The 12,203-nt window shown below is 38.1% G+C and overlaps 1 protein-coding gene across 13 annotated transcripts in view; it reads left to right on the forward strand.

The window, feature by feature from the left end:
- GTDC1 (glycosyltransferase like domain containing 1) overlaps positions 1–12,203 on the forward strand; it is a 184,079-nt gene that overhangs the window by 57,881 nt on the left and 113,995 nt on the right. For 10 of the 13 annotated variants that reach the window (XR_007889865.1, XR_007889866.1, XM_051623337.1 and 7 more), the window contains one exon: positions 1,300–1,510. The exons of the other annotated variants lie outside the window; for them this stretch is intronic. Coding sequence is in view for 8 of the 10 variants with exons in the window: in XM_051623337.1 (XP_051479297.1) it covers positions 1,329–1,510 (182 nt within the window). In the remaining 2 variants the exon portion in view is untranslated. The remainder of the gene's footprint in view (positions 1–1,299; positions 1,511–12,203) is intronic. 13 annotated transcript variants of the gene reach the window in all.

The raw sequence follows: 12,203 nt of genomic DNA on the forward strand, positions 1-12,203 counted from the left end.
AGCTTGCACCACGATGGGCCAATGCCTCAAAGATGTTTAGAGGTTTCTTAGATTTTTGCCTCCCAATTTGCTGTATTCAGTGTTTGGACTTTTATTGCTGGCTAGTTGATAACTTTTGATATCTACAGTGCACTTGTAAGATTTTTGTTTTGTTTTTCCACCCTCTGATTATAGAATTAGCCTGAACTTGAATTTAACTAAATTTGAAGGTAGAGATGATGATTGAGATTTTCTGGAGAGTATGTATTTCTCTGTTGAATTCTCACTTCTTATCACCAGAGGCTTTGAGAAGATAAGGATTACAGTCTGAAACCACTAGAAATTACAGGTCAGGAGATGGATGTACAGCCTGGCAATACACAGCATCAGACATGAAGGCAGAGCAATTAAGTTTAATGGAGAGTCCTCCCTTGTTGAAAAGGAAGCGATCAGAGAGGCAGTCATGGATGGTGAATACCTTTCAGGGTTATGTTTTCAACTTTTGTATGTGATGGTTTTACTTGAAGCATCTGAAAAGGAGCTTTTCAGTACCCCAAGCCTGTGACTCAAAAAAGATGAGCAACAGTCAAGGGGTTTTCATCTTTCCCTTCACTTTGGGCAGCTTATTTTGCATCCTGTTTGTGAGCAGCTCGGTGTCTTCTCATCTGAGGGCTTCCTTAAGCCTGTGATACTCTCCTCTTCCAGCTGTTTTGGATTACTTATAGAAAATAACATGTTTTACATCTTCAGGGCCCCAGTGTGTGGCTTGGGTGGTGATCCCAGCTCCTGATGATGCAGGAGAGTCCTGGAGGGATGCTCGAACTGCATCTCCCCAGACTTTCCTCTACCTTTAAGTCACTTACCCAAATGACTATTGGGATTGAAGTGTGTTTGAATTGTTCTTCAGTTATGCCCTGCCAGAAAACAAATCTCAAAATGAATAAACTACTTCCTAACCTATGGAAGAACTGTATGTATTTAAGAGTGAGTGTGTGAAGTAAAACTGCTTTTAAATATCTGATTGAAAAAAAACCCTCAAAATGCATGATTTTTTAAAAATCTTGCATGTTTTGATTAATTTAAAAGTTACTGGCAGTATCATTTAGTGGTTGAAACTAATAGGTGCAATAACTCTAATCATAATTGCTAAGCAACCTTTTCTGAAGTAAACTCATTAATATAATATGAAGGATTAATTTCATGGGAAAACTGAAGACGCTGTAAGGTCTTGCAATATGTTTCTCTTTTTCCAATATAATTTCCTTAAACAAAACAAATAACTTGTATTTCTAAAGGTGAATGTTTATTGTCATTTTGCAGAATCCAAATAGATCTGAAGTACTTGAAAAATGAGTGTTCTTCTCATTGAAGCCTTTTATGGTGGCTCCCACAAACAGCTGATGGATCTCCTCCAGGAAGAGCTACAAGAAGATTGTGTCCTCTGTACGCTCCCTGCCAAGAAGTGGCACTGGAAGGCACGGACTGCTGCTCTTTATTTCATGCAAACAGTGCCAGCAAGTACTAATTACAGGTAACCCAGGAACTGAATTTCTAAATTCAAATTACAGAGAGGCCTTCAGCCAGGCCTCTTGAGCTGGATCTTTGGTTATGTGCATTCAAGTGTCTATGTGCAAGCAAATGGAGACTTGCAATGGCCAATACAGGTTTCTCTTCTTGCGTTGACTTCTTGGGGTATAATTGGGAAATTACTGCCACGTTTTAGAGTTTTCTAAACTATTCTGTCTTGTGTTTCTAGTCCTTGAGAGTCTCTAGGAGTGCAAGGATATGGATGCCTCTTCGTGTATACATGGATGTGTATGTCTTTTTAAAAAATTACCAAGTGAATTCAGTAATACTGAAAGGTTTTAACTGTGCTTCACAGAGCAGGTTGAAAGATGACACAGATGTGAACACTACAGGCTTCCTCACTTGCCCTCCAATGTGCATCTATTAGCAAGTCTGATTTATTAGAAGGTACTACTTGGGCTGATCTGGAGGATTAAGGGAACAATTGTATCTTGAGGCTGGTCCTGTTCTGTCACATGCCAGCAACTGTGGATGTCGCTTATACATTTATGTAGGTGGCTAATTTCTGTCAGGTAGAGCCTGGACTGATTAAAAGCTGAATATTTAGGTCAACAGATAGCTATCAGGTAGTGAGAATCAGTCACGCCAGAACCAAGTTGTCTTTAAACCCAGCACTTTTGCTCAGCCTACCTGATCAGTTGAGATGTGGCAAGATGATTGTCTGGAGCAGTGACCTGTCGTGTGGCGCGTGCTCCGCTTGGGGTGCGGTAAAATCAGAGTGGTTTGAGTCGGAAGGGACCTTAAAGGTCATTTAGTTTCAACCCTCCTGCATGGGCAGGGACACCTCCCACTAGACCAGGTTACTCCAGGCCCTATCAAACGTGGCCTTCAACACTTCCAGGGATGGGGCAGCCACAGCTTCACGTGCCTCCCAGCGTCACTGTGCTGACTTGGCACCTTCATGGAAGAGCGACCGTTTGTGCACAGGGATGTTTTAGCTTAAGCCGCTGCTTTTCAGCCACAGAGCAAATTTCAGCAGGACTCTGAGCACATCTAAATGTGCTAACTAGTTACAGCTCAGAACTGACTCTGGGATTTGTTACCAGGAGCAGGTAGACATAGTCAGCTGAGGCAGGAATATGATTTTTTTCAAGAGCTAGTTTTGTGCTCTAAAAGGCTGGATTTGAACAGTGTTGCCCAAAACAATGTCTAATCCATTTTGGAATGCCTACTATATAAACATACACCTTTTCTGTGCCTGCTTCTGGCTTGCATTTAAAATAAGCTACTATTCCAAGCCAACTGTTATAATGAATTTTCCCTGGTTTGCCTTATGTGAGGCATTTAGCATTGGTTTCCTATTGCTTTTCCTTTGCAACAGTTTTGTTTTGGAGGAGTGTACATGACAAACTGTTATGTAAATTTGTCTTGTATCACAACCACATCCTCCAACGCATCACAATGTTATCTGTGTTCCTTCAAGGTCAGCAGCCCAAGCTGTCCAGCACTAACTGTATTAAACTAATCAAACATCACTCACAGACATACACTTCATTAGTTTAACTTACAGTTGCATTGACCTGAGATAACTTAGCTCCAGTTTGTCAAGTAACCCACATCTTGGGGGAAGGGGGAGGGAACAATGACAAAAAAACCCACAAAACCCAACAACCCAACAAAATACCCTGAACTCATCAGCTTGAAAATTCACTTGAAGTTAATAAACCTGCAATCTGTCATAGACTTATGTGCAAATATAACCTTTGCTGACAGCAAATAAATCCCATCTAACCAACAGAGCATCTTAAAGAGAGGAAAGCTCTTTCTTTGCTGTTAGGGTTTGATCAGAATGAAGAAGTCAAAGTTCACAAAGGTGTAATGTTTAAAAAAACAATGTACCTTATCCTCACGGGCAGGACAATATTTTATAAATGAGGGCTGATGTGACAGGTGAGAGGAAAACTGATCAGAGGTACCTTCTACTTTCACATTTTTAATGCTTGTTTTGTAATTGAATGTTTCATGTATTTTATTAAATTGCAAGTATAAGTGCATCAGACTACAGCCTAATAAAGCTGACTGCTCTCTCCTATTAGAAAAAACATTGATGAAAATTAACATTGATTCTTTTATTTCTAGCTTACCAATAACCACTAAAGATCTGCTTCCCAGGTAGTAGTTTTAAGACAAAATTCTAATTGCATACTGACAGGAGTGTGTGTTTTGAATTACCTTTTAACCTGATTGTGAGGTTGTAGGAAATAACAAATTTTCATTATTTTCAATGACCTTAAGTGTAGAGTAAAATTTTTCTTAGAGATTTTTAAACTGTAACATTTCATAAATACCTTGTTTCTCTTTGTGTTTAATAATACAGAAGGGTCACAAATATTTCAAGCACAAACACTTTTGGTAATGGAGCTGCATTACTAAGTATTTATTTTTGAATTGTACTTAATTTCAAGATGCTGGGATGAATGAGAAATAATACTGATGCTGAGAAGTCTGATATTGCTAGACATCTATACTGATAGAGTATAGTATTATTTGTTTTAAGAGTTGTACTTATATACACATAAGCTGATTATGGGAAAGAAGCAGGTTTGTTAGTTTTCAGGTGTTACTGAGTGAGTTAAGGCACAGGATTAAAAAGTACTTTTGAAGCAGAGCATACAGTGCAAATCATAGATGTTAAATTCTCTACAGCGACCAAAGAGTTTGTGATAAATACTTTTGTTGGAGAACAGACACAGACTTCCTTGAGCAAGACTTCAAGCTGAGTTGATAACAAGCAGTGCATCTCATCTTACTTTTGTGAACCATGCAGCCAAATTCTTGGTGAGCATTAAGATGATGTTCCCATATAAGAACAAGGAGGTTTACCCAGAACTGTCATAGGGAGATGTCCTCACCCTTCAAGAGGAACACACATAGCTATTCTGGAAGGCATCAGCCATTTAGTATTTTATCTGCAGCACTGCATAGATTTATATTATTTCCCTGGTGCAAAGGCTGTGCTGTGTTTCTGTAGAAGAGTTTGTTGCTTCTCTGTTTTCATGGCTTCGTTGTGCAGGATGTCTTTCAGCCAGCTCACGTCCTCATTCATCTCTTGAAGGAGGACAGAAGCCCTCATGATGAATGGGGAAGATCAGGCATGCAGTGAGTGCTTCCAACTTGGGAGGCCAGAGGGAGAGTTTTTAAAGGTGGCATACTTGGCTAGCCAACTTGAGATGGTCTAACATATTGATGTACAGCAGCCACAGAACGCAGCGTTTTCAAGAGCTTTCTTAATTGCTACACAGAGATTCACATGATTTTTCCTTAATTGCAAAGAAGGTCTCTCTTTGGAAGTTGCTGTAGTAAAAGGATTTTCAGCCTTGTGGTGACAATTTCCAAATTCCAGCATTTGAAATGCACTGAAGAAAGGCACTGTTACTGTCTGCTTTCTCTAGACAAGTTTTCCAACAATTACAGGGTTCTGCTAGTGGTTTATGAAATATTATCATTTTAATTCTGTAAATTAGGAAGGTCCAGCGAGGAGACGTGACCTCAGGCTGCTGGCAATCTGCAGGGCTGCTGCTTTGTCTCCCAACTTGCTTCAGACAGCTTAAACTCTCTGATAAATGTTGATGTCTGATCTTGTATCAAGTTGTTTTCCATAGCACATAGTGGCTATTTAGTAATTTTGGAAAGCACGTAACAAAAAGGAATTTTTTTTTTGTCCTTAATTCAAGGAAGGTTCTCAAATTTGAAAATATTACTGCAGAACTTAACAAAAACCATACAGCTGCTGTTCTTTTTTTCTGTAGTTATTTTATTACCATGAAAACTCTTTGAAATTTCAAATAATAAATGAGTTGATATGACACTAAATGAAAGCATTTTATATTTTAGGGACCATCCTTTATGGAAAGTAATTCAAAGCCAAAAAAGTTACTAGGGCAAGACTTAGATTTGCAAGACAGAGTGACTAAATGCAATGTAGCTTCCATTTTTTCTTTAAAAAGCACTGCTAGATTATTTTAAATATATATATAAATATTGTACGTAACATTCAGTACTGCCCCCCAGGTAGCTGTTCATATGAATAAAGATTTTATATGTAACAGACTCTAGCCCTGCAATACCCCTAGGGTAAATGTTAGCATATATATACCCCTTGATATTTGACAACTATATTTTAAAGACAAACTCTATGCTTTTTACCTTTTACAAAAGAGAAAACAAATTATTCTTCTCAATTAATAGAGCTATGAGGAAAAAAAAAAGCAAAACAACCTGGGGGTGTGGTGTTCAGCAAAGTATAGTGTTTTATAAAAAAGTATATAATCTACATGTCTTTTTGAGCTTTGGGTTTTTATAACCTGTTAAGACTACTAGATTTTGGGTTATTTCAGATCTGATGCTTTTGTTCTATAAGGAGAAAATGCTTTATTACAGAGTGATTTCTTTACTGACTGGTGTCACCTAAATGTCCTGTTAGAAATGATGATCCTGTAAATTTTTATTCCTGTGAGTAGTGCAGTGTATGAGTGGTCCCACTGAAAACATAACACAGCCTGCAAGTGTGAGCATTCCTAAGCTAGAGTACAGACTGCTTCTAGGTATTTTCTTGAAATAAAAATAAGATACCTGCCAGTGCTCTGTCCTGGGGAAGATGTTTGAAGATGGTTGGACTAGATGATCTTAAAGGTCTTTTCCAAACTAAGTGATTCTATGATTCTATTCTAAGGTGTGAATTTAACCAAGGCAGAGCAAATTTCAGCCATTTAATTTAGAGCTGACTGCATAGATGCCCACTTGTGCTGGGAATATTTCTGTCTTTTTACACCTTCATGTCCCATATTGGAAGTGCAGCTTTATATTATGTTTGTAGGAAGTGGAATAATTTTCCCTGTGTTAGAGCCTTCCCAGCATTTGGCCCTAATAAAACTCAGGTGAGAAATAAATAAAATGCATGTGTGAGCTGTATGTTAATTAAATAAAAGAAAACCACTTAACTGCAAATGACTAAAAAATTTACCTGATACTATTTTGGGTGTGTGTGTGGATATTTTATGATGTTTGCTTCTGTATTAGTGTATGTGTATATATACAGACTATATTATATTGTATATATAAAACTTGAATCTCATTTGTTTTGTCAGCTAAGACTGTGTATTTTGGTTGTCTTTGCTCCGCTTTGTTCAATTTAAGATAGACCATGGCTCACCTTCTTGGAATTGCTAAATAATGTTCTACCCACAGCTCTTCTAAGTTTCAAGCCACTTCTTGCTCGGTGTAAGGTTAAGACGTGTGTGTATTCGTGTGTTTTAACTGGAGTTTTAGGTCAGATGCAGTGCTCCTAGAGAATAGGCTGATGAGTTGTCTTTTGTACTTTGATTAGTTGATTTAAAGAAATAATGTGACTAAATGTAATAGCCAGTACTCCCTGCAGGCAGGTTTCAGATCTCATCTTTGATTAAAACTAACATATGAATGTAACTTATTTCTATAGCCTTGCTGATGGATACAAATAATGGTGTTCTTACCTTGCTGTAGAGATGTCCAGAGGAGAGGAGAGTGAAGGAGACACTGCTCCCATGCTCCTCTTCTACACTCCTTAGCTGAGTAAAGGGTCATTACTACTTCAATTTCATTAGTGCTAAACTGGCTTGCATTTATTTTTATTTTAAACAAATCAGTTGAGTTCACGAAGGTTAGTTCACACGGGCTTGTGCAAATGTGTACATATTGGTCCTGCCCACGCTTTGAACTAGCTGGTTGGGAGCTAACTTAGTACTGGGGGCCAGATGGTCATCCTAGCACCGTGTTGAGCCTAAACCAATAAGCCCTACTGAGATACAAGACACAGGCACCACGTACTGAGTGAAAACAACTCTGTGACTTCTGACCAGAGCTGGCTGGTGTCCAGCAGGCTTGGAGTGTAAGCGAAGAGAATATACGTCCATATGGAACGGCATGAAGCTCCACCACTTAGCACAGATGATGCCCTCCATGTCTGTAGCCCTGGATAATAGAGGGTGTCCCAGCCTGAATAAGGGGTGTGAAGTTCTCTCTGGTGAGGGAGAACACAGAAGCCATCTGATGCTGGGAGTACGTCATGTGGGATTGGATGCATAAAACTGGGGTTTGGGTGATTTAGCTTCATAATGCCCAGAATCTGTTATTGTTCAAAGGAAATGGTTAAGGAAGTGCATATAATTGAATGTATTTGAGAATGGTTTTTATCAGAACACTAAAAAAGCGATGGTTTGATAAAGTTAACAAAAGAAAAATGTTTCACTTCTATAATTGATATATTTTATTCATTTAAATGAGATGGTGTACATCCCAAGATCATGTAAACAAATGTAAAGAATTTTAAAAAGCACAACCTAGTAAAAATCCAGTAAAAAATTACAGTCTAAGGACAAAATAATTTCCTGTTGTGCATCACAGCACTAGTGGGGTTTCTCTGCTCACAATTAGGCTGCTAAAATTTACTTTTCAGTATGACAGAGACTGCCTGAAAGTTTTCAGGAGCCAGTGAAGGAGGTGGGATCTCCTTTGTTGGGCACATTAATTACCTTGCTGCCGCGGCGCAGGGGGCCAGAAGCAATGTTCTGGTGCTCCAAGTCCTTGTACAGTACAGTGATTGAAGAGCAAATCTTTTTATTCTTAGATTTGGCTGCATAAAAACTTGAGGGGGAGGAATCCAGTAACAACAAAAAACCCCTCTTAAGACACAGGACAAATAATTGCCTAACTAAACTACCTGAAATTTATTCAGGCAGACAGCAACGTGATCTTAAACATTCACTTTGCATTAATCAACTTTGCCTCAGATAAAATGCTGGCAGATGGTAGCTATTCATTTTAAAAGTGACAGGTTTTCTTTACGTTTTTGTGTGGAGACCACCCCCCTCCCCTCCATGCACGCTTCCCTCCCAAAACTTTGCTTCATTTGCCCAACATGCCTTTTTTATTTTTTTAATACAATCCCATCATTAGGCAATTTCACAATTTGGGTAGTTAAAAGGGGTTGGAGAGGAATTTAAATCCAGGCTCCTTCCTTTGATGTCAGTGGAAGTACATAGATGATCTCAATTTGGGGGGAAGTGAGAGGGGAATGCTGAGCAGGATGGAAGGGAGAGGTGCAAGGAAGGATGCTGGTTGGGACTCTTGGGTGATCTCTAGAAAGTGCTAATGTGAAATGGCAGTTGTCTGTTTGATGTGCAAAAGATTTGCTGAAATTTCAGAAAAATATTGTGATAAGGCAAGGAAGGAACTGCCTAGTTTTTCAAACCCTGGTGTGTGTTTCCCTTTATATTCTCGAGCGCCGGGTGAAATCCTTATTTTTCTTTCCAAAATGAATTTTCTGAATCACCTGGAGAATTGATATTTACATTGCTTGGCAGTAAAATGTAATGAAATTGTGCATTATGATTCACTATTTCTGCACTTAGGATTTTAATGAGCGTCTTATCTGTCCTTTTAAATGGTTGCTGGGTATATATTTTATTTCTAGATTACTTATGGATTACATTTATATTTTCAAATAACAAACACATACAGTATTATATTATAAAGAACATGACACTTTCTGCAATTCATTGTCATTCTAGCCCATACCACTAATTTGATATTGCAAGGGGAAAGAAACAAAGCTTTTGGTTTGCATCTAATAAACAGGAAAATCTTGATTTAATCTTTTTTCTGTGCTGCTTTTTCCTAATCTCAAATTATTTTTTTTTTTCCACCTAGGTAGAAAATAGTAAAAATTTTGTCAGATATTTGGTTTGCATGTGATTTTGATTTATAGCTTTATATTCCAGTGTCAGAAATAACTAGCTTACTTCATAAGTACTCACAACTTGGCTGGATTTTCTGACTTTTCATATACAATGAAAAGGAATTCTATGCTATGCAAACTGGTTGTAGCAAAACAGTTTGGGGAGATGACCTACACTATTTTTTTTTTTTAATTTTTGTAATCATTAGTCTGACCCAAATACACTGAAGTTTGGAAGTCTTGGTTAAGGTTGCTGGGGACATCTCAGTTATCAGTCTATAGCAGACCATGAATTAGTTACTTCTGGTTACCTCTAGTTACCTTGTTCAGCCTGAGCACTGTACCTCAGAGCTGAGTAACCCTGCTCAGGTGGCTTCATTTCCACTCAGACCATAGCTGCTCACCTTGTTTTTGTTGACTACAACTGCTGTGACAACCAGGCAGGGGCTTTCTCTGGTGAACTTGCGTAGTAAGGAGTAAGGACTGGAAGTTTAAGCACTATTTCTACAGATGCTTTTTTGCACCAGCTCTGGGGTCTTGGCATCTCCTGTGAGTGTCCATGAGTTTGTTTGGATTTTGAAGATGCTGAGATGGTCCGTAGTCACTCAAGAAAATGTGCCCAAGGGTGTTTTCTGGTTTTATCTCCTTGATTCCTCTGACACTGCAACCATTTACAGATTTATAATGTGCACATGACTGTGTAGGCAGATGGTGCCTGTTTATAAGTGGTGCAGCTTGACAGGGCTGTGGATAGATGGTAGGGTGAAGTGGTGCTCCTAGTCCAACATTCACAAAACATGTTATTTCAGGGGTTTTTGCTTCAGACCAAGTGTGGTCTGGTTCTTTAGGACTGAGTGTCTGTAAGACAAGGCTGGAGGGCTGGAGTCCATTCATTGCTCTTCAGGAGCATCACCTCCTGTCTTGGTTTCATCTGACGGCATTGAGTTCATAATCTTGGAGACCACTGGTGTGAGCTGAGGCTTGTTAGGTCAGGATGGTTGTGAGAGTGGTTTTGTAAATGTTCTGAATCAAACTGAAATGCTAATCTAAATTGACTCATAAAATATTTGATTTTATGAATTTTAGTATCTTCTCAAAACATACACGATACACCTTGGCTGCAGTTTGATTGCAGTCTCTGTGCTGAATTACAGTGAGATGGAGTGTGTTTCATATTGACTTCTGACTCCCTCAACCTGCAGTTTGATCTGTTTCCTCCTTCCCCCTTACAGTACCCTGCCCAAGTATCTTGGGAATGATACCTGTCATTGGTATGCTTTCAAGCATTATGGTGATTAATTTACCCTCCCATCAAAAAAAAAAAGAGAATCTATGTAAATTGTCTATTCATTTGAATACCTTTGACAAATGCAAAATAATTAACAGGCTTTTTTTTTTTCTTCTTCATTGTAATGAAGTTTTTTGCAATCTCCTTATTCCCTTGCATGGTGGTTTCCCTTTCTACCTCTGTCCTTTGTCCCTGTCTTTTCTTCCCTCCCTCCTACACATATATTCTGATGCTCCAGTGGACACAGTAATTTCAAAGAAGGCTTTCTATTTCAGAGCAGTTTTTTTTTTTAATCATTGTTTATGCTTATAATGTTGCTTACTTGTTGATCACTTTTTGTTTTAGCTCTTAATTTCCATTTTACTTGTTGCACACAGGAGCTTATGTTTCTGTCTAATGGCAACTTGAAGAAAGAACAAGGGAGACTGCAAACACCAAAAGCAAATCCATTATTTTCTTTTTGAAGAAGAATTACTGGAAGAATTTATACCTATTAGCAGTATTGTTTCTAATAATTACTAAGAGGAAAGGTGTATCTAGAGCAGGCCTAATATTCCTCTCACACCAGTGTTACCTGATGTTACTGTTAAATTGTCTAAACAACTAATGATTTATCAAATGTGGGGTGTTGTTGTTGTTGCTTTTTAAATGGTGTGAATTATTAGAAGTAAAACAATAGAAAACTTTTAATTTTTGTTGCAGTTAAGTGGTATTCCTACTTTGAGTTTTGTTAGCTTGTGTTTTCTTGGAGTGATAGTATTTTTTTAACGTAACATATTTTGCATGGAGGGAAGATGTGTGTCTGTTTGGAACATGGAAAAATCTTCAGGGAATTAAGTACTATGTAGTAACATGAAAACATTATGGAATGCTTATTATACTATGTACGTATGTATTGAAGAATTAAAAAAAAAAGGAAAGAAGAGTAATTTAGGAACATCTGCAATTTTTTATTTATGTAAGAGAATATCCCGTTTTTAATTAAAGATGGAATTTAAGAATGATAAATGGGACCATTATCTAGTAGCAGTTAGTTTACAGGCACTTTTTTCCCCTACTGTTCTGCAGATTGCTGCAGGTTTGACAGTGCCTTTGGCTTTTGTGAGCAAAATGCATTTCCTGCTCGTGACAGAATAGTTGTAACTCACTAAACATGGAGCTGTTATCATGTGCAGCGACATCTCCCTCTTGAAACCCTGAGGAATAGAATTATTTTTAAACTGTGCATATGCAGAAATTTCCTGGTAATCTATTTTATTAGAAACATCAGAGCTAAAAATTCTACACACCAAATGAATTTGGAGAAATGGAGCTAAGGATACTAAACTTCAGGGAGGAGAGATGAATGTATAGGGAAATCGTAACAAAGGTGTTATCTTTTATTTTTATACATTGAAGTGTTTCCTGAATTAGTGTGGATGATTTCATTCTCTTGCTATAACTATACCGTAATAAATTGGATGAGCCAAAATAAGATGTTATTCCTGAAGGAAGTATGTTACATGGTGCTGTTTGCAGTGCCAGACAAAGCTTCTGTCTGCCTTGTAGCCATTGACAAAGAAAGGAATGTGTGCTCTAGACCTGCTTTCCCTCAAGCATATTCCGTTCATCTTGACACAGGCTGAGGCTCATGTT

Source organism: Apus apus, chromosome 6 (genome assembly GCF_020740795.1).
Source record: "Apus apus isolate bApuApu2 chromosome 6, bApuApu2.pri.cur, whole genome shotgun sequence".
Classification (NCBI taxonomy): domain Eukaryota; kingdom Metazoa; phylum Chordata; class Aves; order Apodiformes; family Apodidae; genus Apus; species Apus apus.